The sequence below is a fragment of the Podarcis melisellensis genome, assembly GCF_964234715.1.
Source record: "Podarcis melisellensis genome assembly, chromosome: 11".
Lineage (NCBI taxonomy): Eukaryota > Metazoa > Chordata > Lepidosauria > Squamata > Lacertidae > Podarcis > Podarcis melisellensis.
In genome coordinates this window covers 62,430,264-62,458,217 of record NC_138543.1, presented here as the reverse complement: position 1 = coordinate 62,458,217, position 27,954 = coordinate 62,430,264, and the positions used below count along the sequence as shown (strand labels likewise).

Here is a 27,954-nt window from a genome sequence, read left to right as displayed (position 1 = left end):
GAAATGGCCTCCAAAGCGACTAGGCGGGGATGTTGTACAAAGGCAACTTGTTCCCTGTTATGTTTCAGAGTGACAGGTTACTCTGAAAAGACTGCTGCAGAAATACATGGGGAAATAAATTAGTACAAAACTGACAGTGAACTAAGTCTTGATGTGGTCTTATATATTCTGGGGACTTTTACCTTTGTGGCTTGATGATGCAGGCTGGAGGAAAAGTTCAGACAGGGATCTCTTTTTTGGCTACATACACTGAGCACCAGCTCAAATCAGCAGGGAGAACTCAAGAGGTTGCGGGGGTCTGTCTGTGCTGTGTTTGCTACCAAGGCAGAATGTGGGCATGAAATGTGTGGAATGGTGTGGGTCATTGTTGATCGTTTGTTTAACACATTTATAAATGGCTTAATATTTTTAAAAGAAATTTCTTAAGTGATGTACAATGTAGAAACTATAAACCAGCCTTTGTCAACCTTGGGTCCCCAGATGTTTTGGGACTACAACTCCTATCATTCCCAGCTAGCAAGGCCAGAGCTCAGGGATGATGGGAGTTGTAGTCCAACAACATCTGGGGACCCAAGGTTGAGAAACACTGCTATAAACAATATCCTTGCTGAAGCTCAAGAAAAGCAGGCTGTGGCTTTCAGTTCTTCCCATGTTCCCATATATATTTTTTTAGAAAACCCAAACTTTTGTCAGGTGGAAACTGCACCACTGCGTTATCGGCTCAAAGGGACTGATCTGTAGTGACTGTGTGATGCTGTTTCCCTGAGCTGGAGGAGAGCTGTGTGCATATCCCTCCTTGGCCTTGAAGGTTCTGGTTGGGTGGATCTGAGGACGAATTTCCTGAGCTCTCTAGAAAGGAACCAACAGAAACGGAACCTGGAGCTCCTGGGCTCCGCTGACTAGGTTTCAGCTCCCTAACTTGGTGACCTGCTGATTGCTGTGCTCTAAACACCCCTCTCTCACCCCCCCCTTTTGCAGGGAAAAGAGTGGTGTTCATGGGGGACGACACCTGGGATGGGCTCTTCCCCCAGGCCTTCCACCGCTCGTACTTCTTCCCTTCTTTCAACGTGAAGGATCTTCACACTGTAGATGATGGAATCCTGCAGCATTTGTATGAGACAGGTGAGCCGCTGTCTCGGGCCGGAGTTCTTGGCTCCCTTTCCAGGCCAGGCTGCTGGAGGAAACTCCAGGCGGAGCAGGCAGGGCTGCTTTGCAGCCGTGTGAGAGGCCTGCTGGGAGTGGCCTGCCCTCTGCCTGCCCTTTTTCTCACTCCATAACCTTGAAAGGCTCCAGGCTCTGGTGTGTCTCGAGTCCCCTTGTGCCAGCCAGAATCCTTGAGGGAGAGACCTTCTAAAGTAAATGGTTAAAGAGTTCTTCAAAATTGGTTTTTGCAAAAGGGGGGACACTGAACAATTAAAAGTCTGTTTTTAATGGGAAAACGCTTGTTTCAAAATGGATTGCCTTAACTTGAATTTATGTCAGCTTTAAAAAGGGAAGCAGGCTGCCTCCTCAAATTTCTGTTTTTGAAATGACTTGTTTTGCACTAAGCAGGGCTCTGCAAATTGCATGAATGGAATTTCTTCGCCCACAATGAAATCCTTTCCATGTGGATGTTTTTCCAATGAGAAGCCAGTCATCCTCCACCGGCCTTTGTCACCCCCTGCCCTCTGCTGGCAGCAAAGTCTAAAAAGTCTGCTGGCTTTTTGCCTGCCACTTATTGTCTCCTCCCTGTGTCTTCAAGGCCTGGCCCTGAGCACATCTGAAGGTGTGCATTGGGGGGGGAGGGGGAGAAATCTGCTCCTGCTCTTCCTCTCAGCCCTCAGCAAAGTGTGCCAGAGAAGAAAGAAACATTGGCTGCCCCTCAGAGCGGAAGGGGCAAGTCTTCATCCTTCTCTCCCCCCCCCTCTCTCCCTCTCTCTGTGGTGGCGCAGTCGATGGTGGCGAGTGGGAGTTGCTGATTGCCCACTTCTTGGGCGTGGATCACTGTGGCCATAAGCATGGACCAGACCATCCCGAAATGGCCAAGAAGCTCTCGCAGATGAATGACATGCTCAGGTGAGCTGGTTTCTCGGGTCATGTGGGCGCCCCTGGCTTCTCAGCAGCAGCCCATTGTGTGCCAAGGACTGAAGCAGAATGTACTGCCACTGAGCAGCAGCTGGGCCTTCCAGAGGAACGTGGCCAGTGCTGGGAGGGGCAGAAGTGGGAGTTCTCCTGCTTGTTTTATTCTCCTTCCTCTGCTTTGGGCTCCAGCTGCTTGGGGACCTCAAAGGTCTTTGGACGTTTGCACTATGTTAGGGGCCCCTTTGCCAACCTGGTGACTCTGCTGGGAGTTGTAGTTCAGAGCACCTGGAGGGCACCAGGTTGGTGACAACTATGTCAATGTCCCTTTAAACTTTAGCTTTTGAGCTCCATAGAGAGAGAGCTCTTGGCTGAGCCTCAGATTCAGACTCTGAAGGACCCCCTGGAGGCAGTTTGAACTGGAGCCACTTGGCCAAGGCTGCCCCAATCAGGATTTGAGCCTTGGCCCTCCCTGGAAGGGAAGCAGCTGGCCTTGAGCCCCAGGATCTGCACCCTGGAAGTTAAGTTGGTTTGCTGCAGGAGAGCATCCCAGGCTGTGAGTCAGAAAGTCCCCCGTCAAAGCTGCATTTGGGCTCAGGCACCCCTGAAGGTCCTGCCTAAGCAACATGGCTGGTGCCCACCCACTTTGTCTTGGGGGCATCCGCTGGCACAGGGAGGCGGCTGAAGTCCCGTGTTGTTGATGGACAGGTCACTGGTTGACCACCTGGCGAATGACACGCTGCTCCTGGTAGCAGGGGACCATGGCATGACGGGGACCGGGGACCACGGAGGAGACAGCGAAGAGGAGGTCAACGCAGCCCTCTTTGTGTACAGCAAAGCCCAGCTGTTCCAGAGCCCCCCGCCTCAGGTAAGCCAGGTGGAGGCGCTCTCTCTCTCTCTCTGTGGCCCTTCCCACAGGATCTTTCCCTTCCCATCTTTTGCATCTGGCCAGCCACTGTGAGAAAGGAGGCTGGACCAGATGGGGCATCAGCCAGACCCAGCAGCCTCTACATTGCGTTCTTAGGTGGCGGAGAGCTTGTTGCAACTGGTGCAAATAACCCCTTGGCCAATTGGCTTTGGAAAGGAGATTGGTGCTCTTTTTCAGGCTTGTTACCTTTTAGAGCTGAAGAGTGCGGTCATGGCTGCCTGCCAGCTTCTTTCTGGCTGGCTGGGTGGGGGAGAAGGCGGGAGGCTTTTGAGAAGGCAAAAGGCTTGTGCCTCAGTGGCTTGGCTTCCGTCGTGGATGCAGGAGCCCCAGGATCAATCCCCGATGGGGACGGGAGAGGCTCCTGCCTGGAGCCCTGGAGAGCCACTGCTGCCAGTCAGTGTAGACATAACTGAGCCAGAGGGACCCAATGGTCTGATTCTGTACCAGGCGGCTTCCTGTGCTCCTGGCGCTGCTTGCCTGCTGTGGGTGGGTGGGGTCCTGGGGTCCCCACCGGGTCCTGTTCTCCCTGCCACAGGAGCCCTTCAGCAGCCGGACCCCTTGCTTCCTCCCTCCCTCCAGGAGCCAGAGACTGTCCCGCAGGTGAACCTGGTCCCCACGCTGGCCCTGCTGCTGGGGGTGCCAGTGCCCTACAGCAACATCGGGGAAGTGATGGCTGAGCTGTTTGCTGCAGAGGGCGGCGCTGCCTCCTCGCTCCTCGCCCAGCTGGAGGCATACAGCATCAACGCCCGGCAGGTAAGAGGAGCTTGGCGGCCGGATCTTGAGGCGAAAGGCTCCTTAGAGTCCAGCCTCTCCCTCCCCCTTGAGTGTTCCTGCGCTCAGTGATGGAGACACTTGGCATTGCAGGTTGACCGCTTCCTGCGCTCCTACTCGCGGGCAGCCCAGGACATCTCGGTGGAGAAGCTGCGGTGGCTCCAGGACCTCTTCTCTGCTGCCGTGGAAGAGCACGAGCAGCTCTCCGCCCAGCCAGGGCCCCCTGCTCTGCCTCAGCTGGAGCACCTCCGGGGCCGCTTCCGGCGCTATCTGCAGGAGGCGAGGGCTGTCTGCGCGGGGTCCTGGGCCCGGTTCCACCCAGCCCGCATGCTGGCTGGCTGCGCCCTGCTGACGTCTTCCTGTGTGCTGTGCTACGTTGCCTCCAGAGTGGCCTCGGGCCTGAGCTTCTCCTATCGCCGCCTCCTCCTCTACCCCGTCCTCTGGGGTGTGGTGGGGGTGGCCCTGCCTGGCCTGGCTCACCTCCTCGGCTGGGCTGCTGTGGACCTTGTCCTGCTCTCCTCCTGGGGAGCGGCGGCCTCCCAGTGCGGCTTCTTCTGGCACTGCTGGGCCAAGCGGCCGTGGAGGAGCCATTCGGCCAGTGCTTGTTCTCCCTCTGCGGGCACCAGCCTGAGGCAGAGGCTGCGGGTATCGGGGCTGGGCCTGCACGGAGGCATCCTGCTGGCTCGCTGCGGCGCCATGCTCTCAGACAGCTTCGTGGTGGCCGAGGCGCAGGTGGCGCCCTTCCTGCTGGCCTCGCTGGTGCTGCTGCTGGTGCTGCGCCTGCACTGGGAGGGGCGGCTGGAGGGCGGCTCCCCCCCGGCCCTGCGGCTGCTGGGCCTGCTGGGCGTGGTCCTCGCCTGCGCCCGCCTCTCGGCGCTCTTCCGGCAGTGCCGCGAGGAGACCCCCTGCTGCCGCTCCTCGACGCTCCTGGCCCCGCTCTCCAGCCTGCAGGACCCGGGGGCCAAGAACTCCTGCTACCTCCTCTGCCTGGCCGTGCTGGCCTGCCTGGCCTGGGGCGTGCGCCGCTGGCTGCGCCACTACGGCAACCTCAACAGCCCCAGCGCCCCGGTGCTCTTTGTGCGCTGGGGCTTCCCGCTGCTGGCCGTCTGCGTGGGGGGCTACTGGGCCATCACCTCCGGGGCCGAGGAGGCCCTGGTCAAGCTTCACGCCTGGGTGCAGCTGGCCCTGGTGGCCTTCCCCCAGGGGATCTTCGGCCTGGTGCTGGTGGGGCTCCTGCTGGTCCTCTGGGACCCCGTCACCGTCTTTGTGCGCGACAGCCGGGAGCCGGCCGAGGCCCCCATCGTCTCGCCCAGCTCCCAGGCGGAGCTCCAGCACGTCATCCCCCAGCTCTACCGGCGGATGCAGCAGTCCCTGAAGAGCCGCCTGGACGAGGCCAAGTCGGGCGGCAGGGCCACGGTGGCCGCCTACGGGCTGGGCAGCGTCTACTCGGCCGCGCTCCTCATCTGCCTGGCCCTGCTGGGCTTCCTCTTCATGACGCTGCACAGCGAGCGGCTCAGCTTGGCCTTCCTGCTGCTCTTCCTCGAGGCCTTCGCGCTGCTCTGGATGCACGCCTGCGCCGTGGCGCTCTCCTCCTCCTCCTCCTCCTCCTCCTCGCAGGCTGGTGAGTAAGGGCACAGCCCTGGATCTCCACTCCTCCTGAGTCAGGGCTGTGGACAGTGTCCTCTTGCAGGAACGGCTTTGCTCTCAGAGAAATGGCAGAAGCTCAAAATGGCCCAGCTGTTAAGGCATAACGGTGCCCTAGGAATCTGCAGGGGAGGTCCCAGGGATGAGGGGAGCGGAAGGAGGCCACAGAAACTGCAAAGCAAGCAGTGTGGTGCAGGGGTTAGAGAGGCAGACTAGGACCTGGGAGACCAGGGATTCTGCTTGTGCAATGGGATGTTCCCCACCTCTCCATTGGATTTTGCATAAATGTGCAATTTAGAGTTTAGAATTTTGTTGTGTTGTTATCTTCTTCAGTGGGGCATGCAAACAGCTATTCTGAATACAGTAACCCTTTTTAAAAGGTGGGGTAGGGGGCACTGGGGACGTGTTTATGGACCTGAGGGGAGGGTGGTGGCCCCAAAACACTTGGGAACCTCTGGCAGGGGAGGGGGGAGTCTGGCCAGGCAAGTGGTAATCCTTGCACTGATGGGGTGGATTAGTTGAAGGTAATTCTGGTTCCCACTGCAGAAGCTCTGCCGCGTTGTGTCTCCAGGGGTTCCTTGCTGGCCCTGACGGTTCTCGTCCTCCCACCCCCAGATCCCTTTGTGGTGCCCTGGTACGCCCTCATCGCCTGGGCTCTTGCTGCTGCCCAGTTCTTCTATGCCACAGGCCACCAGCCAGTCTTCCCAGCCATCCACTGGAACGCAGCCTTTGTCGGCTTCCAGCAGGGGCATGAAACCAACCTGCTGCCGGCTCTCCTGGTCGGGGCCAACACCTTTGCCTCCCACATCCTCTTTGCAGGTGAGTCCGCTGCCTCCAGGAAAGGCCCCAGGGCTCTTTCTCTGAGCTTGCAACAGGCAGAGCGTGAATGGTGCTTGCTTTGGCCCCAGGTAAGTGGTTGCGGAGGGCGGCTTGGCAGAGGCTGCCTGCTCAGCACTAAGAGTTGGGTTTGGGTAGCAAATGAAGACACGGCATTGCTGGACTCTAGTTCCCAGCATTCAGCGTGGCCACTTTTTGGGGTGCTGGGAGTTGAGGTACAGCTGCCCCTGGAGAGACACGGCCTCCCCCCACTCCTGATCTACAGGCCCACAGCAGCTCCTGGAATATCGCCAGCATCTTGGCATGGGCAATAGGAGGGGGGGGGGTCCTCTGTTTATGGGGCCCTACCTGGGAAGAAAAGACTGGGATGCTTTTGCTTTTCAAGCGCTTCTCCCTAGCCTTGCCAGCAATGGGAGCTGCGATGAGGCAAGCACCCACACAGGGTTTTAGGCACCTGCTTAAAACTTATTTCAGAAAGCCTACCTAGAATTGTGCTTGCTTTGCATGTTTGCTGATTTCATCTGCATTTTATTGATGACTTTGCAGTCCTCAATGCAGCACGTGGAGAATTTTCTGATTAAGTGGTCTTTTTTTTCTTTCTAAATATATCAAACTAGGGAGGGTCTCCAACTTCCTCTGCACTGTCCTGAGGGCGTCAGAGAGTGGAGTCTGGTGGGACCTGGTTCCTGATCGCCTTTTTGGCTGAAGGGAGGGGGCATAATCCCCCCAGGCATTGCTTAGCACAGTGTTTTCCAAAGTGGGCAGTACTGGCGGGGGCGCTGGGGTTTCCTAAGGGGGGAGGCAAAGAGGTGTAAATGGCTACCAGACTTGGAAAAAGCTGATATCCTTGGATCAAGCTCATCAGTTTCGTTGAATTAATTAAACTGAATAGTTTTACTTGGATTCTGAATAAATTTGAAATTTTTGATTTTTTTGCATAATTTTAATTCAGTTTTCCATATTTCATTACATTTTCATTACACCAATCCATAACTTAAAGCATTTGAATAAATTTGTGATTAATTGTTACTGTTTTGAGTTGTATTGTGTTATTTTCTTCCTGTTCTGAATAATGCTTTTTATAGGCAGGGTAGCAGGTGCTGGGGCTGCGTTGATGGAACCAAGCGGGTGTGGAAGCACTGATTTAGAGGGATTGATCTTCTCGCCCCTTTCTTTCCTCTGGGTTCCATCAGCTGGTGGTCCCCGGCATTCTCTCCAGTGACCCCTCTCTCTTCCCCCTGCTTTCCTTGAGGTAGCCGGCTGCCCGTTGCTTCTGCTTTGGCCGTTTGTCTGTGAAATGCCCACCGCCTCCAAGGGCAAGAAGTCGAAGGCAGAACCTCCAGACAGGGAGGAGCAGATGATGGAGATGAGGCTCCGGGAAGCCCCAGAGAAGTTTTCAGCAGCGCTTCTGCAACTGGGGCTCAAGTACCTGCTTGTTCTGGGGGTTCAGGTATGTTCCTGGAAGCAAACACCGGGGGAGGCCTTTTTCTGCAAGCCAGAGAGAGGGAGAGAGAGGCGGCAATGGGGACTGGTGGGCTGTGCATGTGAGACTACAGTGAATGAACGCCAGGAGGTTTACCTGCAGCATGAACTCCTTTTCTTTCCTCAATAGATTCTGGCTTGTGTCTTGGCAGCGATCATCCTCAGAAGGCACCTTATGGTCTGGAAGGTGTTTGCCCCCAAGTAAGTTGGGCAAGTGTCCTGTGGCTCTGGAGCTCAGTCCCCTCCGTGTGCTGGCAGGGAAAGGGTTGGGTGTTTCAGAGCCCAGGGCTGCCGGGCAGAGTTGCAAGGCTGGGGAGGAAATGGGTGGTCTGCGTTAGGCGAGTTCTGTCGGCCGTAGGCTGCTCTCACTCTCTTTTTGTATTATTTTTTATTTTAAATATACAAATAAATACATAGTTAACAGACACATGTGTTAATAACCACTACACAAATCAAATAATATCAGACTTAATAACTTTACATCTCTACATATAAAAAAGAAACAAACAGAAGAAGAGGAAAAAGACAAAACAAAGACAGTGACAAAAACAATATAAGATTCTTCCATTCAATACTATTCGGTGTGATTCATTCCTATAGTAGTATTTCTCATATATTGATAGGCTGCTCTCACTCTTGATGTGCCTTCTCTATGCTGCCTCTGGCTTCTGAGAGCTTAGCAGAAGCTGTCCCTCCACCTTCATGGTCACCCTCCTGCTTTCTCTGCTTGTGAAGTATGACTCGCAGGGCTGGGCGATGCCTGGTTTTCAACATTGCGATATATCGCCAGCTAAACTTTGCGCTATGCTGATGTATCGCCATGTCTGAAATAAGGATGAAGCTACGTGTAGACATTGGCTGGCTTCACATTTTTTCCTGCATTGGGATTTTTGCCGGCTTTTTGCTTTTGTGATTTGCTGTACGAGAAACAGAAGCGCTGAGCCGGCAGTTGGCAGGGGCTGCAAGAATCGAGAGACACATTGGCCGGCTTCAGGGTTTCCCCCACTTTGTGGTTTTTGCATAGCACATGCACACATCGTGACTCGCAATATATTGCCAGGTCAAAAATTATGAAACCGGCATCATGATATGGACTTCAAAGCGGTTTTGGATGATATATCGCCTAGCCCTACCACCCAGCACAGAAATGAGTAGTTGACTTGCCCCTGAGTTAGGCCAGTTGCCCCTGTAGTGTCTTCACTAGCTCCCCCCCCCCCCAGTGTGCCCCTCTTCCCTCAAGGGTTAAATTTGGGGCCTTTCGCATGCAGAGCGCCTCCTGTGGAGCCTTTGTGGTACTTTCCTCACTGGGGCTTCTGTTCCGCTTCCAGGTTCCTCTTTGAAGCGCTGGGCTTCATGGTGAGCAGCGTCTTCCTCCTGCTGGGCATCGGCCTGGTGATGCGGGTGGACTGCGCCGTCAGCCTGTGGTTCAAGCAGCTCATCCTTGCTCAGTCCAGGTAGCACGAGAGGAAGAGGGACCTCCTGGCAAAGTGCCACCCCCCCCCCCCGCGACCGCAGAGAGAGCCTTGGGGAGATTCTCGCGCTGCCCACAACTCAGTGGGCTGAGCCAGCGTTCTCTCTGGTCTCCCCCACCTGGGTTTTCCTGCGGGGCTTGGAGCTCCATTTGTCAGTGACAAAGTGGGGGGGGGGGAGATGAGTCTTCAGCTTGGTGGCGGTCGCCGGGTCTTTTGTTTTGCAGAAAGAGCCTTCCCACGCTCCAAAGAGACGCCCTGATCTCACTTGCCACTCACAGCTTGTGGGTTGCCAGTGGATCACTGGGGAGTGGCCCTTTTGGTCTCTGAGTGGGGGGAAGAAGTGCAGAGGGAGTTGCCCCTTGTTTCCAAAGAGAACACTTATGGGCGTGTGCGGCTGAGATCCAGATCCGTGGGCATCTCTCTTGCGGCTGACTTCCTTGCTTCTCCTTGGTTCCTTTGCGAGTCTGGAGCAGCTGCACGTGGGGGGGGGGGAGGCTGTGGGCACCTCTTGGGAATGGCAGAAAGGGAAATCCATGGCCAGATTCTGGACCAGGAAAAAGCACCCTCTGAGCTGACTGCCAACGGATTCTTTGCCAACCGGAGGAAGGTCTTGCTTGGACTGCTCTTTGAGGAATAGATGCCGCTGTTGGCACATTCAGAAAGGCTTGATCGGTCTGTGATTTTCTCTCAAAGCCCTGTCGGTGCAGAAAAGTTTCTTCTCCTTCAAGAACCAAGGCTCCAGCAGGAACAGAACACCCTCCTGCTTGGTCAGAAGTTCTTTCGGGAACCTCAACTTTTTGGTGCTGAAGCCTAAGTCTCATTTCGTCTCTGAGACTTGGTTGTGTTTTGAGTTCCAGATTTCTGAATCTGGCCTTTTGAAGAAGAAAAAATTGGAGTTCCAGTTCTCCACAAGGTGAAATTTGACATGGCCGCTTGGCAGCCTCTGGCTGGGTGTTCTGGTAGTTTCCTGTGCTGGCTTTGCAACAAAGGAAGCTGCTCAGTCCATCCCAGGCAGTGTCGTCTGCTCAGACAGACACGCTTTCCACGGCCTCAGGTGGATCATCCTTCCTCATCACTTCTGCCCGAGTCTGCTACCTGAAGATCCCACCCCTACTGCATGCGAAGCATGTGCCTGTCCCACTGAGCCACGGCCTGCCTCCCTGCCCCTGCTTTTATGCCTGCAGTAGTGTTCTGTGTAACTCAGCGCCACTTCCGCATGGTGCCAGAACCCACCTCCCTGCTTCTCCTCCTCCTTTGGGGACAGACCCCTTGTTTTGGGCCTCATTGGCTGCTCTGGAGCATTGAGCCCAAAGGTCCCTTCCTTGAAGGGAAAGGCCATTTCCAGCCACGATTAGCCTGAACCTGCTGTGTGCTCAGGAGGAAGACGCAAGAAAGGCCCTCTTTATCCTTGGCTGCATCTCTTCCTCCCTTTGGGCTTGTTAGCAAAGGAGTCATCAAATGAATCTGCTCTGACTTTGTGCTCTTTTAATCCACTTTCTGTTTGTTGCTTCAGAATCCATGTTCTGTCAAGGTCTTGGCAGGCTGGATTCCTGCTCTGCCGCTTGGTCTCCCTTGAGAAGGTTGCTGGGTCTTGCTTTGGCTAAAACAGAAATGGGTTGCCTTTCAAAGACGTGGGTTGGTGGGGCTGCTTTCAGAGGATCTGCATGGGAAGAGGGGAGTTGTGTCCGGAGTCCCATTTTGAGTTTTCTGCAATGCCTTCAAGGAGTCAGCTTTGCACTGAGCTTTGCATTGAGGACCCCTTGGCCTGCTGGATGCTGCTTCCTTGTGATGGATGGATGGTGTAGCAGCAGCCTCAGCCAAGGGAACTCATCACAGTGAATGGACAGGCGCCTGGAAGCAGCTGAGCAGTTGTACCACTGAACACTGCAAGATTTTGCCGTGCTAAGACATCCCTGATCTTTGTTTTGCTCTGCCTTACCGTACCTCGGAAAACGAAGGACGCAACTCCCAATGTCAACACCTTCCTCTGATGTCTATTTTCATTGTCAGTTTTCTCGGCTGCTGCAGGGTATTTGAGCCACAGGAGTGATCCTAACGCTGCTATGCTTCTGTGTTCTTGTGTCATGGAAGATACATTCATTTTTATGGCAAGCTTACACAGTGCACAGGGAACGACTTCCATGAGGTGGTTGCAAAGGCTTGTGGTTGACATTCTTTACGTTGGGGCTGCTGCAGGCAAACAGGTGGGGCTGGTGGGGGGCCTGACCTTCTCCAGCCCCCTCAAACTCTATGCATTCTCTCTGGCTTTTCTTGCCCAGTAAAGCAATGCTAGCGAGACTTTCAGCCTTGCCTGCCAGCCCAGGTGCGTTTGCTGCTTCTCCCCCTCTACACAGAATTGGTGCCTTAAAAATCCTCATTAGCTGAAGCTTCCCTGAGACACTGGGATCTGGTCCTGAGAACCTGAGAGGCCAAGCCAGTACATTTTTCTGCCCCAAACTCAGCACAATCCAAGAGGTTTCTTCCTGGCATCTCTTGCCGTTTTGCAGATGTTTGGGGCTTAGCTTCAAATAGCACATGCCTGCTTCCTTGCAATCCCTGATCAGTCAGTATTCTTCATTGTCCCCTAAATAGCCCCAGCCGCCCAGTTTGTCAGTTCAGAGCACTTGCTCTGAAGTTTAGTACCCACCATTTCCATGCAGGGGCAGATCCAGGCTCATTAAACATGATTTGTTGCTCTCGTCGGCATCCTTCTCCATCCATGATTTCACAGCTGTTTGGTTTTAAATTACTCAAGGTTAACACTGTTGGCTTTAGCTTAAAAAGAACAGAAGTCGTACAAAGAGTTTCAGTGGTTACTTGTTACGACACACTACCTCCAGGATTGGGGCAGTAAAATGCCTCTGAATACCACTTGCTGGGGCATCACAATAGGCAAGGGCTCTAGATGGGCTCCCTTTGGCCTGATCTGGCGGCCAGGTTTTCCTTACATGGCACTGAAAGAGCCAGAATTTCTACAGGTGACGGAAATCTACTGTTCATCTACTGTTGGAGGGAACTGTGAGCTGCAAGCTGGAGGAGCCAGCTGATGAGATCTTGACACCCAGTCTCCTAAGGGACAGTTGCTTTTACTATGAATTATTATGTCAGAAAATCTGGGCTTCAAAATCAGAAGTGCTGCTTTTCAAAATGGGAAGGAATTACGTCCAGACATTTGAAACCATACATCAGGGCCTGTGCTCTTTCTTGGGCTATAAAAGCAAAAGAGAAATACTTCTGTGTTTTTATATCCTGGATTTTCTGGTGTTTGTTTCATAGTATATAGATAATTCTCCCTTAGAGGACCTGGGGGCTTTCTACCTGCAATTCTGCTGCTACATGCCACAATACTTGTTCCTTCTCTGTAAAATGCTCTGGTGTATTCTAGTGTTAAGGAAGCACCCACAAATAGCCAGCCCTGTGGGTTTTGTCCTCCCGACAGATATGTACAAATCACACTTAGCAGGTTGCCAGGAGTTTCTGTGGCTCAGACCAGGGACATCGCTAGTTCTGAGCTGGAGGCGGGCTTATTCCTGCCCATCCTGCACATGGTCACTTTATAGATTCCTAGCAGGTGCCATCCATACTAGAGTTCTCAGATCTGGAAGGGTAGCAGAAGACTGAGAGTAGTGATAAACCCTCCAGTGCCTTTATTTGGCCTGCTCCTGCCTCTGAGGGAGACCAGACCATGGTCTGTAGTCTCTCTCCGCTGGAACCATTATTGCCTTGGGCAAGTGTTTTCACCTTATGTGCCTCTCTATCCTGACGTGCAAAACTGGGTATACCCTGGCCTACCTCTTGGGGTATGTTTTATGGGAAGACCAAGAAAAGGAGTGGCTTTGCATAGAATAACTCTGCAGCTTCTTTTTCTTTCTGCAATAGGAAACCAAAACCCACGAGCAAGTAGTTCTGCATTGGTCCTTTTATGCTGAATAGTCATCCTGTTAACTTCCTTTGGGGAGGGTCAAAAGTAGGTGTTGGAAGTTTTTTTTAAGAAAAGGGTTTTCGGTGCACAAGGTTGAAAGGGGAGACGTGTGCCAGGGCTGGCTCTAAAACTGCTGTAAATAAAATGTATGATCCCAAACGATGGAAAATTGCCTCTTTGTCGAAGTAAACAAAGATCTGTACCTGGGTGGGGAGGAAGGAAGGAAGGTTGTGTGCGCATTCTAGTGATGAAAGAGGGGCCGATGAATTGGGGGGGGCTGCAAGTGAGCCTGAGACTAAACTGTGTTGGAGGATGGGGTGCGCAGGGGCCAAAGGAAGGAACATGCTGGGGTGGAAAAGGTAAGTTTTATTTGCCCCCCTGAGTCTGCAACAACTGTCTTATTACCTGTAAGGCACCTCTCAAAGTGGGCAGTGCCATCTTCTGCCAGCGTTCCCTTTTTGCAACCAGCTCTGAACCTTGTTGCTCCTGCAGTCCTCACTTTAGGGTGGGTTGTCTGACCAGTCAGAGCTGGACTCCATCTCCTACCATCTTCTAATTGTTGCCAATGCTGGGAGCCCCAAAACGGGAAGGCCACGCTTCCCACTCCTGCTGTGGGCAGTGTTTGGTGCTGCAGGTGCTGACCACATCAAGAGTGGAGTGGATCCCTACCAAACATAGGCCTGAAATATCTGAAAGATCACCTCCTTCTCTGCAGACACCCTCTTGGGCGTTCAGATAAGCCAAGAAGGCTACCTTGGCAGTTCCACCCTCCTCAGGAGTTCAGGGAGTGGCAGCTTCTAAGCTGCAGGATCCCCACAGATTTTGCACCTTCATTGGATGGTTTCTGTTGCCTGCAGAAGATGTACCACTTTAGTCTGGCCTTGACACCTATTCATAGAGATATCTCACCCTCTTCTCTTGACTCTAATTGGTTTGATCTGATTTAATTTGTTTCTATATTGCTGCAACAGGGACGCAAGTGGCGCTGTGGGTTAAACCACAGAGCCTAGGACTTGCTGATCAGAAGGTAGGCGGTTCAAATCCCCGCTCCTGTTGCTCGGTCCCAGCTCCTGCCCACCTAGCAGTTCGAAAGCACGTCAAAGTGCAAGTAGATAAATGGGTACCGCTCTGGCGGGAAGGTAAACGGCGTTTCCATGCGCTGCTCTGGTTCTCCAGAAGCAGCTTAGTCATGCTGGCCACATGACCCGGAAGCTGTACGCCGGCTCCCTCGGCCAATAAAGCGAGATGAGCGCCGCAACCCCAGTGTCGGTCGCGACTGGACCTAATGGTCAGGGGTCCCTTATATTGCTGCAACCAGCCCTGGGACTTAATGGTGAAGGTGGGTAAGAAATTATGTTCTTGGTATGTGTGTAAAACTAGGGGCTGGGGAAACCAGGTGTGTAGGGTATAAATAATAAATTATTATTATAAAAGATAATAAAAGGGAAAGCCCTGCTGCCTCACACCAAAGCAACACGTGGGGAGAGCTCCACTGCTGCATGCAGATCCTGTTTGTGGGATTCCCATAATGGGCATCTGGTTGGCTTGCTGGGAGAAGAGGATTCTGGGCTAAGCAGGTTCCTATGACCTGATTCTGCTGCAGGGTTCTTCCGGTGTTCCCCATAGCAGATATAGAACTGAGAACACCAGAAAAGCACTGAAGCTGCATCAGGCCAAAGGGAGCCCGCTTAGCCCAGAACCCTCTTCTCGAGTGGCCAGCTTCTATGTGAGGATCTTTCTGTGCTGTTTAATTTGAGCTGGGACTCTTAGGGCAGTTTTGGGGGTGAAAGGGGGAGGTTGGAGAATCATGCGCAGCACTTTGAGCTCTTTGGGAGAAAAGGGGGGAATATAATGAAAATGACACGGGATCCCCGGAACTGGAGCTGCTGGAGATCGAACCGGCGGCGCCTGGGCAGCCGCGCAACGAGACAGCAGGCGGCCTTGGAGACTTCGGATCGTCCCGCTCTTCGAGAGCTTTATGGGCCATCTCGGGTGCCGTAGCCGTCCCTGTTCAATTTTGCCGCCCGCGATTTAGCGTCACGGCAACCCGTCCGCTCGCCCAATGGGAGCCGCCAGCGCGCTGAGCGCGGCCAATAGAAACAGCGGGGGTGGGGCCTGTTTCCACGGCGGCGACGGCGGCGGCGAGGCCTTGCTCCATGGCTGGCGGCGGGAGCTGCTTGGACCTCTGGCGCGGCGAGAACGACGGGCTGGCGCGGCGCTGGCGGACGGTACCTCTTCCCGGCGGCCTCCCTTGAGCGACGCCCGACCGAGGGCCAAGGAAAAGCGGCTGCTCAGCTACGGCAGGCGGGGGCCCTTCAGGACCTGGGACTACAATTCCCATCAGGCCCCGCGAGCGCAGCCTCAGCCCCGCACCATAGACCTCCTGGCCGGGGCTGATGGGAGTTGTAGTCCAAGAGACCTGGAAGCCGAGGGAGCGAGCCGCTCTCCGCTGCTGGGCACGAGCGGGGCCCCTCCTGGGCTGGGGGCCACAAGCCCCTTTGGGGGGAGCGGCGGCAGGGCCCCCCTCAAACCCGGCGCTTCAATCCCTTCTCCGTGTTTTTATCATAATCTTGGCTATTACTGAAACACCACAAACACAATATAAGTTGATTGTTATTACTGAAACCTTTTTTAAAAAGAAATGTTTACATTTTATTTACTGTATTATTAGTTTCATTTTTAATACTCTTATTAAAAAAGATTCGTGCATTGCAAGGCCCTTGGGTCCCTCCCAACTCTACGCTTCTATCAATTTTGTATATAGTTTAGAAAACAATGAAACAAACACCATGGAAGAGAAATTGAGAAATATAGCATGAGCTGATAAAATTGAATATTTTATCTGTAAGCTGCATTGAGTCCCCGCCAGGAAAAAGGGTGGTGTGTGTATAACTAGATGATAATGATGATAATAATAAGCCTCAAGGTGGTTTGTAATCATACAGTTAAAATGTATGAAGAGCAGGCCCAATGGCCATTTAGGACAATGGCTTTTGTAGATTCATGCCAACCTGCATGCAAAGTCCACCATATTACTCCCACCCCCATTTTAAACTACATTGTTTTATGTTACCCAGCTGGAACATTCCATCAGCAATGACATTCCTATGGAAGTCTGTCGCAGGCATGAGAACATATGGTGGATAATGAGGTTTGTGGCGGTGATGTTAGGCTGCCTTGCCTGGCTTTAACCTGATGGAAATACATTTATTAATTAAAGCATTTTTACCCCACGGTTGTGCCAAAAAGACTCTCAGGGTGGAGTAGTATCAGTAATAATAAACAGCCCTTGGGCTGACAGAAGAAAAGGAGTCTGGTACAGTGTCTCTCTAGTGGTCCAGCTAGTTCTGTGTGAGATCTTACAAGTACAGTCGTACATTGGCTCCCGAATGCCTTGGGAGTCAAACGTTCCGGCTCCCAAACGATCGAAATCCAGAAGTGAGTGTTCTGGTTTTCGAACTTTTTTTTGGAAGCTGAACGTCCAGCATGGCTTCTGCTATTGTTTCCAGCGTGCCTGCAAAATCGGAAACCAATCGGAAGCTGCGCCTCAGTTTCCAAATGTTTCAGAAGTCAAATGGACTTCCAGAACAGATTCTGTTAGACTTCCAAGGTACGACTGTACTACCGTACTTTTGATTGTTGTGAGAGCCCCATCTTCTTGTAAATTGCCTTGCTCCTGTCCTAGAATCTGTTCATGGCCGTTGTTTCTGACCTCCTCTGGACCCTTCAAGCTCCCTCCTCCTCTTTTCTTGGCAGGTGACAAGTTCTCCAGGTCCTGACAGTTCAGTGGCACAAACGGCTCACGAGTGCCGGCTTGCCTTTACTAAGCTGCTGCAGAAGATCCAAGGTAGCAGTTCAGGGGAAAAAAAACCTTTATTGGTAGGCTGGAAAATGGGCAGTAGCCAGGCCCCCTCTGTGGCACAAGTGTGGGGCAGCTCATGGTGAAGTTCTGGGCTGACGTCTCCCTGATGAAACCGAAGCCAGCAGGACTTTGCAGCCATAAGAGGTTAAGCCTGGTTTCCTTCTGCATGTTTTATTTATCTATTCAATTTATATCCTGCACCTTCCTCCAAAGGACCCCCAGGCAATACAAACAGTACAATTAAAACTTCTAAAAAATACAACCCATTGAAAAGCAGTGTTCTATAAAAAGCAACCACCTACTCCTAAACCAATAATTTCAGAGTAGCCAGGGATAGAACCTTAAGCTATCAAATGCTTAAGGGGTAAACAGTGATGTTTTTTTTTAAAAAATTCTCCCTTTCTCCTAGAAGTTAATAGTGAAGGAGACAGAAGACCCTCACAAGGGAGGGCATCCCACAAATAGGGGACCGCCACCCAGAAGGCCCTGTCACAGGAAACCCCAGTGGCAGCACCACCAACAGGGCCACCCCAGCTGATTGTAAGGAATCTGGATTTCCTTGCTGCTTTGGTCTCTTCACGCGTTTCTGGCTGGTTTTTTTTGCCTTGGAGAGGGTGGTGAACAATCTCCCCCTCCACAAGTTAAGCTGAAAAATGGCTGGGGTAGTAGAGACTGCATTTGTTTCAGCCCGGCTGGATTGGTTCCCCACATTCTCAGTTCTCAAGAGAGGACTGTCCAGGTGACAGCAAGAGGAAAAGTATGATTTGCTTATTTAGCCCTTTATCTCTTGCTTTTCTTCCACCTTGAGAATCAAGGCAGTTCCCAGGTGGTCTCCCATCCAAACACTGGCCAGGCCCAGACCTGCTTAGCTTCAGCAAAAAGAGCTGCATCATTTGCTCCAAAGTGGAATGGGCTTCCTGTCTTGTGTGAACAGCTAGACTCTCACTCCCTGAACTCTGGCTGGCCATCCTTCCTTAACCTCACTGCTGCCAAGTCTGGAACCTGAAAGCGCCTGCCTGCCCTTCCTGACTTTGGGTGCTCAGATCCTGCATACCCCTTGAGTGCTGACCCCCAGCGACCATTGACATGGGGCCACCTGGTGAGTTCTTCAGGTGGATGGAAAGGTTCACCTTTGAATTATCTCTCCCTCTTGATTTGCAGGGCTTCCAGCTGCACTCCCAGCTCTGCCACTGGAGCTGGCTACCCTCTACAATTCCCTGGTGTTTGATATCTGCCTCTCCAGCAACTCTGGCGAGAAACTATTGGGAGTGATAGATCATGGGCTGAGCAGGGGTAAGAGAAATGTCTCCACGTGCTCTCCAAATGATGGGTGGTAGAATCAAAGTCATGAATAAATACATACCTGGATGTTTTTGCTGCTGGCCCTGTTTGTTTGAGGAAGTGGGATGCCGGAGTTGGAGGGGATTCTTCCTCTACTCCCAGGTGTTCCAAATCCATCTGTAACTCTGGATGGAGCCTGGTCTTTCTCTAAGTGCAAAGAATCCTACGATGCAGCACTTCTCTCCCCAACCCCACCTTTGGCTGAAAGTTATATCTATGGAGGTTTTCCTCTGTCTGTCTCTGCTAGTTCTAGAGGTGTGTGCAGTGTCTGGCCAAGGACTTGGCTCAGAGGACCGCTGGCAGAGGGTGCTCCAGGATGATACCCTTGAAGAACTGCAGGCCCCTCTGCATCGACTGGCTGTCCTGCAGGGGGTGCTGTGGCTTGCAGCAAACCGCCTCGCAACCGCGGAAGGCCTCTTTCAGCTTCTGAATGGCGCCAAGGTAGCTAACAGCAGCCTGGAGCTGCATAGCATCTGTATTGAGGCATTGCTCGCTCTTCCCTCCTAAGTGAAAGCTTTCCCCACCCTTTGCAAATGGGATGGCAGCTTGCAGTGCTGCAGCAGGTAGTTGGGCCTCTCATCAACCTCTACATGACCATTCAGCTTAAATTGTGGGGCTGCAAGGAGCTCTGATGAAAGACCTGGCATGCGCTGACTGTTCATTGGCCCTGGTTGAATCACACACCAGTAACCAGCCTGAGGGGCCATGGGCTGGGAAAGGAACAGCAAAAGGACAGGTGGGCTTCTGCAGTTCTGCCTGGTAAGCCCAGTTGCCTGCCTATAGTTTGAAGCAGGCATTCCCCTCTGCCTCCAGCCTCTCCTCTGACTCTCCCTGCTGCCAGCCTGGCTGGCATGTAGAGAATGGCACCACGTCCAGTCCTGGAGGCAGGATGCCTCTGAGGACCAGTTGCAGGGGAGCACAGATGGGGAGAGTCCTGCTTTTGGGCTTTCCAGAGGAGTCATCCGATTGGCCATGACAGTCACAGGATGCTGGACTAGGTGTGCCCCCTTTGGGTCTGATCCAGCAGAGTTGCCCTTCCGTTCTTCCAAGAAATTCGCTACTGTTGAAAGTGCTGCAGGACTCTTGACCATGAACCGTTATTCCTTTTTCAGAGCCTGAGGCCTCCTCCTTGCCATGGCCATCAGAACAACTTCCTTTCCCTGCTCCAGATGTGGCAGCCACCTGACATGGCAGAGTCTGACCCCCTCCTTGTGCAGAGTGTCCAAGAGTTGAAAGGCATCCTGTGGACTTCGGCTGCCTTTCTGCAAGGTGGGGCTGTGATTTCCCACTCTCCGCATGCCTGCTGCTTCTGTATGCCTTCTCTCTTTTGACCCGCACCTCGGCAGCTGCAGTTGCTTCTGCCAGGAAGCCACTTGCTAGGGAGGCAAAATCAGTCCGTCTGCAGGGTACTTGAGTCAGGAATTGAGTGTGCCAAGGCAGATTAAATGCTTTCCTCTGAGAAAGAGGAGGAGGATGTGGTTTTGGATTATAACAAAGCTATAGCACTCTCAGTTGCTCTTCTGGCTCGGATGTTAGATAGACTTGTTTTAATTGCTTTCCACTCTGTCTCAGGAGCAAAGTCTGGATAATAGAATTGTATAGGGGGGGGGTTCGTAGGCAGTCTAGACCAACCCCTTTTTCAGAGGGGGAAAACCAGAGCTCTAGAGCCCCCCCTCCCCACCAACGGATGGCTTTTCAGCCTCCTGTGAGGGAGAGCCCAGCACCCTCCAATATAATTGATTTTGTTGTTTAAATGTTCTTCCTGTTGAGCTTCTGCTAATGTTCAGTAACTGTAATAGCAACTTTAAGTCATATTTTTAAAAACCCTACAGCTCTGTGTAAGCCCAGTTATCACATACAAGTCCAAACAAAAGATGGGGGACCACGCTCTGTTCTGCTTTGGTCATGCAGCTCCTGGAGTTCCTTGTCAAATTCTACTCAGTAGGTGGGAACAGGTTTTCCTCTCTGTTCCAGGAGTTCAGGAACTGGAAGCCGGTGATCTCCCTGCCGCTGTTGCCCTTCTCCAAACAGCTGCTACGGGGCTGTGTTCCAGGCGCCGCCTTGCCCAGATCTTCACCTTAATGGGATGCTGTAACCTGAAAATGGTATGGGTGCATTGAGGGGGGAGAGGGTGGCAGGGTGGCACAGCTTGTGAACGCAGCACGTGGAAGGAAAGGGGGAAGGTGTTGCTATTAGGGCAAACCTGTGTCAATATGCCCCTGAAGTGTGGGGCCTCCAGCGGTTCTGAGAGCCGCAGCAGAAAGTGCCATGTTGGTCTAAGTTCTCTTTCCCCCTTACCAGGGGGTGCTCTGCCTTGCCACCCCCCTATTGGGGCTTCTTTTAAGCACTGCTAATGCCAGAGAGCTAGGAATTTGGCTTATTAAGCAGGAAAGGCCTAAAATTATGTATTTATAACATGCATTTGTCACTTATTACAAAAACATCTCAGAGCAACTCATAGTGATAAAAAGCATACATGGTAGAACATTTAAAATTCTGCGCGTTAAAAATAAGAATTAAAAATTTTAAACTAAAAGGTAATACTTCAAAAGAGCCAGGTGGGTAGAATTTCTCATGCTGCAGTATTCTTGAGATAAAACATAGGCATTGCAAATGTTTTCTTGCCAAGCAGTAATGATGTTAAAATATTGAGAAATATTTTCGTGAAATATCCTTTAATAAATAATGTTAAACATTGTATTTAGTAAATTAGGGTTACTAATACCACTCTTGGTGTGCAACGAGATAAAACGTGATGAAATACAGTAGGTACAAATGCTAAAAGCAATAAAAGCATTTCTGCGATTATACAATGGGGGGGGGCTTAACCCTCAACCTGTGATCAGAAACCAGCTTTTCACAGATCTCTAGAACAACAAATGCACAAGCAGAGAATTATGGGAGTTCTGCTACGCACCTTTGTTTATTGGAAGGTTACAGCAAAGCACCTTTGGATCTCGGCGCTTCATATTACATCTGCTCCTCTGTGTTCCAGGACAAGCCACAGATGGCAATTCAGTACCTGAAACGAGCCCTGCAGGTGGATTTCACCTTCCTCCCTGCCCTGTACCAAGCATCCCTGTTGTACCACCACCTGGGGCTTCTGGAGGCTGAGCTGGAGGTCCTGGTGCTGCTGTATCAGGTGTGTCTCAGGTTTTCCTATCCCTGCATGACGATGCCCAGGGGCTGCATTGGCACTGCAACTGCTCTGCCTAAGAAGAACTGGCTGCGCTTCTGGCTTGCTCCCCTCCCTACTTGACAGCTGAGGGAGCCAACTGGCCAGGAGGTCTGTCCGGTCGCTGTAGATACCTGCCTGCCCTTCTCAAGGTCCAATATCCGCTCATAAAGAAGGGCAGGAGGAGTTAGCCAATGCAGATCTTTCCTTGGATGCACTATTCCACTCTGTCTGATGCCCAACAGTGTTGATTCACCCATGGGCGGAGGAAGGAGGGCAGTGGGGGCCCTTTGCCCCAGGTGTCATCAGTGAAGGGGGTGACATTCGGCATCCCACCTGCCTGTGACTCCCAAGCCTACTCTAAGCCGTCGGGCGAAGGGGCAGAGCTGTGCCGCCTTGCCTGCGGCCTTTCCCCCTTTGTTTTGACAGCTCAGGGGAGGCTTAGGAGTCATGGGTGGGCATTGCACTGTTGCCCCCTTCTCCCAGGCTCCTCCCCCCAAGAAGCAGGTCGTCATGGGCGGCTTGCTCCACCCCCCCATGGGTGTCTTGCCCCGAGATGCTCGCCGCGGTGCCCCTCTGGGATGCTTGCCCCGCCCAGGGTGCACACAGCATGTTGTGCCGCTCCAGGTGCTGGAGCAGCTAGCTCTGCCTCTGAAGTCACCAATGTTCCCATTTCCTCCGCTCTCCCTGCCTCAGGCTCTGGATGGTCCTGCACAGGTAACGGCAGAGCTTGCTAGTCCATGTTCCCTGATTCAAATGGAGCTGCTCACCTGCGCATCACAACTGAGCAGCATCTTTGTCAAGAACTGTCCATCAGATGTGAAATATTTGCTGGCACAAAGGAACCTCCAGGCAGGGAGGTGAGTGCCCCCCCTTCCTGTTACTTAAATCTCCCTGGTTGCTCACTTGAGGTGGGGAGGGAATTGTTGGCTTCAGTTTTCTCCAGGGAGAACTTTCCTGAGGCATCTCAAATTACTAACAGGAGACTCCTGCTGGAAGGAAATTGCTCATCAGCTCACTTTGAATGAGGGCAGGGAGCTGTCTTTAGGAGGCCCATGGGATGTCCTTGTAGGTCCTTGCAGCTCCTGTTGTTTATTTTCATTTATTTATCAGATTCCTTATCCACTGTTAGGGCCCAGGGAAGGTTACAAGCATACAGTATTCAATTATAAAAACAGATGAAACAATCACAATGATAGAAACAAGTAAAACCATTCCAGAGCAGTATAAATATGGCAAAAACAACAACCCCAAACAAAAACACCTTAACTGCCAGGTGCCAAGCTAAAGAGGGGGAGAGGGTATTTCAGATATTGGGGGGTGTCATTTAAGGCTTTAAATACTAATATGAGCACCTTGGATTAGGCGTGGAAGCAAACTGTTTTCTTTTCTCCTGCAGGGTGAGTGAGGCAGTGGAGCACTACCTGGACCTCTTGGCTCTGTTCCAGGAAGGGCCTCTTCACCAGGTTGGCACCTTGCAGCTATTTTATCTTCATGCCATCTGCTGGTTTTTGTGCGGAGGAATGTGCAAGCCTCCCTCTCTCAACAATAGCAGAGAATGGGCTAACAATGAATCAAATCACAAACGTAGCAAGTAGCATGGAAGTCCACTTAAACAGCTCCATAAAGAAGCACGATAAATGCAATCATCCCCCAAATCCTGGCATAAATGCATGGGGTTTATACAGCTAAAGGTTTAAATAGTTCTCCAACTGGAGCTTGACAGACTGTTTTACATTTGCTTTTTGAATTGTGCTTCCTAATCTGCAAGGGCTTGGCAACGCTTCTTGCTCTTCCAATGTGTTGCATGTGTGCAGTCATCGAGAGGAAGATTTCAGTTACTGGGGGCAGAGGGCGGTGGTGGTGGTATTCCGCCTTCTGAAGGTCAGCAGCAGCAGCATCTTGAACAGTCTCTCAAAGATAACAGGAAGCCAGTGCCAGAGGCGTCCCAGGGAGATGAGTGCAATGTTTTGCAGTCTTCAAGGGCACACGGAGGTCATGGTGGCCATTCAGCCTTGAGGTGATGCTTCTCCTTGTGTGCAAATGACTTTGAAGACTTAATCTTGTGTCCTTTCACCGTAACCCTCTGGGTAAGTCAGTGCTGACTTGCCCAAATACACCCAGTGACCCCAGCATCTTTCTGGGGCAGCCATAGCCAAGGAGACTCTTGTCAGCAACAATAAAGAAGTGAGGGATTGCCCCCCCCCAGTCTTTCTCATGTTTCAGTTGCTATCCTGGCTTCCATGTTGGCTTCAGCAGCCAATGGTGGCCTGAGACATTTGCACCCGCGCCTGCCCAATTTCTCTAGCACTCTTGGCTCTCAAGCAGTGTTTGCTGTACTCCCTGTGCTGTGTTCCTTGTTGTGGACCCAGCACCTTCTGATCCTTGGGTGGGGCCCTCCTCCTCCTCCTCCTCCTCTGCAGGTGTCTCTGTGTGGTGAGCTGGCCTTGCCCAGGATCCCCGAGGTCTTCTTAGAGGCCGCCTCTGCCCTGGGAGAGGTGGCCAGGCATCGAGATGCCATTGCGGTGTGTGAAGAGGTGGCAACCCGGATGAGTGGACTGATCCCCGAGAGGCTGCCAATTGAGCTGGACCTGTGGGCTGCAGAGGACCTCCCGGGGCCTGCTGGGTCCTCACTGACAAATTCTGCTGGCAGCCTCATAAAGCGGAAGAGGGAGAGCCTGCTCTGCGTCCTTTGGCGAGCAGCTGCCTATTTGATCCAGGGCTTGGCATGGGCTGGGCTAGGAGAAGCCAAGGAAGCCATAAGCCACTTGAGCAGGTAATCAGGCTCCCGGTTTGTGATCCAGGGAAGGTGGTTCTGAGTGCCTCACCCTGTCCGTCCCTTAATTGGATGCTAGGAGAGCATTCTCTTGCAGCCATTCAAAGGGAACTGGCCTTGTGAGACAGGATGGCATATTAGATGCAACACTGGATATTCATGGATGTGTCCCATTAAGGAAGGCTGTGTCTACCTTGGTACTTAAAACTTCCGTGTTCTGCCCCAGGACCCCAGATCCTGCAGCTCAAAGGAACAACTGCATGCCTCCTTGTTTGGTTCTGCTTGCCATGGAGTCTGCTAAGGAGCTGCAGGGAGTGTTGAAAGTCCTGCTTCCACCCCTGAGCTTCTCTTTGCAGCCTTGAAATGAGAAACCGGCCCCAGGGTCCAGTTTCTGTGCTTGTTTTTTTCTTTTTTCTTTTCTTTTTTTCCCAGTTTCTGTGCTTGTGTGGTCTGGTTGCATGCAGGCCAAAACCCACCAGCATGCCCATAAGTGCTTGTTCCCCCTTCTGTCAGGAAAACTGAGTAGATACCTGAATGGACCCTCAAATTCTCTTGACTCAGGCTTTCATCTGAGAGCCCTAAGATGATTGTGCTTTGCTCCTTCCCCAACAGGTGTCTTAATGATCTTCTGAGAGTTCGTTTTGTGACCACAGGTATGGATCGGGATGCTTACCGCCAGTTTCTGTCTGCCTTCCTCTTGGCTGGAGTGATTTCTGGAGCTGGGGAAAGCCCTTTTGTAGGGCTAGAGCTAACCTACTGCTGCCCAAGGTGGGAATGGTCTAGGAGAGTCCTCACCTCTCGTTTAATCATGCCACGAGTCCAGACTGGTCCTTGTGTGACATCACAAGTTGATGTCCAGCCACTTGGCACGAGAGGTTTCTGCTTCCATTTTCTTTCTCTTGACCCCCCACCCCCTGCATGTGGGAGCAAGAGTAGACTGCAGAAAGGGCAGCAGGCAGGGAGAGAACAGGGCTAGAGAATTGGCTTTGTTTCTGTTGACCTCTCTGGCTCATGGCTGGGAGAGCAAAACCCAAGGGCAACGGTCTTCTTTCTCTACCAGGCAGCAATAGCAGCACTGGAAAGGAGGCAGAGCAGATGGGGCTGTCAGAAGCAAAGATGCTTCCCCAAATCAGGCAGCTGGCCCTGACTGGACGAGGGATCCAGTTCCTGCATCTGGGGCGGAATAAAGAGGCTTTGGCGGATTTCCAACACAGCTTGCTTGTCTGTCCAGGTACCCACAGCCAGGAATCCTTTGCCTATGGGAGGGGCCTGGCCTCCAGTCAGTCTAGTGGTTAAAGGAGTGGGTGGGGAGGCTCGAGTAATTTTCAGAGCATGCAAAATAAATTATGCAGAGTAAGTATTTAGATATATGCTTAGGCAACTTCTGTAAAGTAGGAGACAGAATTTGGAGCTCTTTGGGGCAGACTAAATGCAGGCCCTTTTTGCCCTTGGTGGAGGGGAGGGCGTGGAGCAAGGTGGTGGGGGACAAGGGTCCACTCAGCAAGATCCAGTGTGGGGAGGGCAGGGGCATGTTGGGATTTCTCCTGGGGTCCCCAGCGGCCCTGAGGCCAGCTCTGGTCATGCTGCTTCCTTTGTGCTTTACAGACTGGCCCTCTGCTAACTTGTACCTTACGCACACCCTCTGGAAGCTGGACCGAAGGCAGGAGGCAGCTGCCCACTGGCAGAAGCTCCATGTGGACGCTGCAGGCTTGGAGGAAGAGGCGGAAAGGTGCGTGCATGCCGCTGAATCCTGTCCCTGCCCCCTGAACAGAGGATGAGGGAGTGCAGTATTGCATGTGGGAGGAGGCCATCCAGGTTCCCTCTCTGCTCCTGCGACTTTCCACCCCTACATACACCTGACCAAGGATGCTCAGGCTGCAGGGGGGGGGGGCCTTGGTCTCTTGGCTGCTTGCAACACTTTGGGCATCTCTTCCCTCTTGCCCTTGGCACTGGTCACCATAGACCATGCTCTCCTCCTACCCTCGGTCATCGTAACCTGCCCATCTCTGCTTTAGCAACCACTGACACCGATTTCTCCCCTCCCTCCTTATGTTTCAGATCGTTCCCGATATACCTGCAGCCATGCCTGAGGCAGACAAAGTTTCCTCACGCAGAATCACTTGCCAAGAATGTGGGAAACTTCCTTGCGGGGAGCAGCCAGGGACTCTAGAGCTGCTGCTGCTCCTGCCTCTCCTCTCCTCTGCCCTTGCCAGGCCCTTCTTCCAGACAGCTTCCTCAGCGGATTTTCCAGGGCTCTGCTTTGCCTTTGGGAAGGAGAGTGTTTCAGTTGCAGTCACCAAAGACAAGTGATGACAGTGACCCTCATCCTAGTGGAAAGGATGTGGGGGTTTTGCAGAAGCTCCACGTCTTTGCTCCTGTATGATTCAGTTATTTTTGAGATTACGTCCTTAGTGGAAGGAGGAAGCAAGCAAAGAGGGGTGACTCTAGTCCAGGTATTTGTAAAACGAAGCCCCACAGTATTGTGAAAATCTTCAGTTGCTCTTTTCTTTGCTGCAGATTTGGGAGGAAGGGGTGGGGAGGGGGCGCTTTCTTGACTGGCACCAAAACAATCCATTCCTGAGGTAGAAGCAAGCTTAGCTCTGTCCTCTTGCTGCCTCTTCCTTTGTGCTTATCCTTTATGCCCAGGGCTCCATCAGTCATGTTGCTTGGCATTTACGAGAGAGAGAATTGCAAACATAGCACCATGTGGTAACAGCACACAGATGGGTTTGTGGTGTCTCCATTTTGGTCTGTGGGCACAATTGTGGGCTTTCCTGTTCATCTGATTCTGGGCAGCTTCTCTTTTCAAGCTGTATTGGGGCGGCCCAAAAGCTGTTGGCTGACACAGAGGTTTGCTTCCCTTTTGAAAGATGTGTTGGATAAGCTATTTTCTTCCATTTGCCTGATCATCATACAGGGTACTTAAGAATTTATAAAGCCTGTATTTCTTTTTAATGACTCATCTCTTGATTATCAAAATGTCTCTTGTGAAATCTTTAGTTCTAAATTATTTGAAGAGGGCCGTGGAGGGGATGAAGTCTGAAGCAATGCCTGCTGTGAGTGGTATTCAGCAAAGTAGTACTCTGGGTAAATGGACCCAATTGAAGTCTGTTTCGTTAAATCTCGATGAGTCTAATTTTGAGTAAAATTTAGTTGAATACTATCCTGTGTTTTTCATCTAATGAGGGAATGAGGCCCTAGGAGTCCTGGAAAGATAGCTGTTGGGTCAGTCAAACTGAAAGTACCAACTCTCCCTCTAATGAGTAGTGACTATCTACCTGCTAACATGCGGGACACTGCGGTCTAAACCACAGAGCCTAAGGCTTGCCGATCAAAAGGTCGGCGGTTCGAATCCCCGCGACGGGGTGAGCTCCTGTTGCTCGGTCCCTGCTCCTGCCCACCTAGCAGTTCGAAAGCACGAAGTCCAAGTAGATAAATAGGTACCGCTCCGGCAGGAAGGTAAATGGCGTTTCCGTGTGCTGCTCTGGTTCGCCAGAAGCGGCTCAGTCCTGCTGGCCACATGACCCGGAAGCTGTACGCCGCCTCCCTCGGCCAATAAAGTGAGATGAGCGCCGCAACCCCAGAGTTGGCCACGACTGGACCTAATGGTCAGGGGTTCCTTTACCTTTTACCTGCTAACTGCTAACTGGAGGGACCAAAGAGCAGTTGGCCCTGGCCCTGGGAAT

At 52.3% G+C, this 27,954-nt stretch overlaps 2 protein-coding genes across 6 annotated transcripts in view; both read left to right on the top strand.

Moving 5' to 3' along the window:
* Nucleotides 1-9,835, top strand: part of PIGO (phosphatidylinositol glycan anchor biosynthesis class O) — a 108,814-nt gene extending 98,979 nt beyond the window's left edge. For 2 of the 3 annotated variants that reach the window (XM_081929626.1, XM_081929625.1), the window contains exons 3-11: nucleotides 979-1,122; nucleotides 1,932-2,055; nucleotides 2,767-2,926; nucleotides 3,566-3,739; nucleotides 3,851-5,378; nucleotides 6,017-6,220; nucleotides 7,495-7,688; nucleotides 7,851-7,921; nucleotides 9,049-9,835. In XM_081929626.1, the coding sequence (XP_081785752.1) occupies nucleotides 979-1,122; nucleotides 1,932-2,055; nucleotides 2,767-2,926; nucleotides 3,566-3,739; nucleotides 3,851-5,378; nucleotides 6,017-6,220; nucleotides 7,495-7,688; nucleotides 7,851-7,921; nucleotides 9,049-9,178 (2,729 nt within the window). In that variant the 3' untranslated portion in view covers nucleotides 9,179-9,835. Of the gene's footprint in view, nucleotides 1-978; nucleotides 1,123-1,931; nucleotides 2,056-2,766; nucleotides 2,927-3,565; nucleotides 3,740-3,850; nucleotides 5,379-6,016; nucleotides 6,221-7,490; nucleotides 7,689-7,850; nucleotides 7,922-9,048 lie in introns of those variants that run through there. The other variant, XM_081929627.1, reaches the window with a different exon arrangement.
* Nucleotides 9,836-15,224: 5,389 nt separating this feature from the next.
* Nucleotides 15,225-27,223, top strand: FANCG (FA complementation group G). Of its 3 annotated transcripts, none has more exons than XM_081929749.1 (14): nucleotides 15,225-15,342; nucleotides 16,871-16,961; nucleotides 18,138-18,269; nucleotides 18,565-18,758; nucleotides 19,430-19,553; nucleotides 20,292-20,422; nucleotides 21,313-21,459; nucleotides 22,189-22,352; nucleotides 22,892-22,958; nucleotides 23,916-24,268; nucleotides 24,881-24,921; nucleotides 25,329-25,499; nucleotides 25,874-25,997; nucleotides 26,327-27,223. In XM_081929749.1, the coding sequence occupies exons 1-14, from the start codon at nucleotides 15,271-15,273 to the stop codon at nucleotides 26,436-26,438; spliced, it is 1,923 nt and encodes a 640-aa protein (XP_081785875.1). In that variant the 5' UTR covers nucleotides 15,225-15,270; the 3' UTR covers nucleotides 26,439-27,223. The 3 variants fall into 3 exon arrangements, with proteins under 3 accessions (XP_081785875.1, XP_081785874.1, XP_081785876.1); XM_081929748.1 differs by having other exon boundaries at nucleotides 19,430-19,586; XM_081929750.1 differs by lacking the exons at nucleotides 25,874-25,997; nucleotides 26,327-27,223 and having other exon boundaries at nucleotides 19,430-19,586; nucleotides 24,881-25,036; nucleotides 25,329-25,472.
* Nucleotides 27,224-27,954: the final 731 nt, after the last annotated feature.

Coding starts and splice junctions, on each gene's coding strand:
- FANCG (XM_081929748.1), top strand. CDS start 15,271: ATGGCTGGCGGCGGGAGCTGCTTGGACCTCTGGCGCGGCGAGAACGAC. Junction 20,423..21,312: donor GATGCTGTAACCTGAAAATG/GTATGGGTGCAT, acceptor TCTGTGTTCCAG/GACAAGCCACAGATGGCAAT. Junction 22,353..22,891: donor AGGAACCTCCAGGCAGGGAG/GTGAGTGCCCCC, acceptor TTTCTCCTGCAG/GGTGAGTGAGGCAGTGGAGC.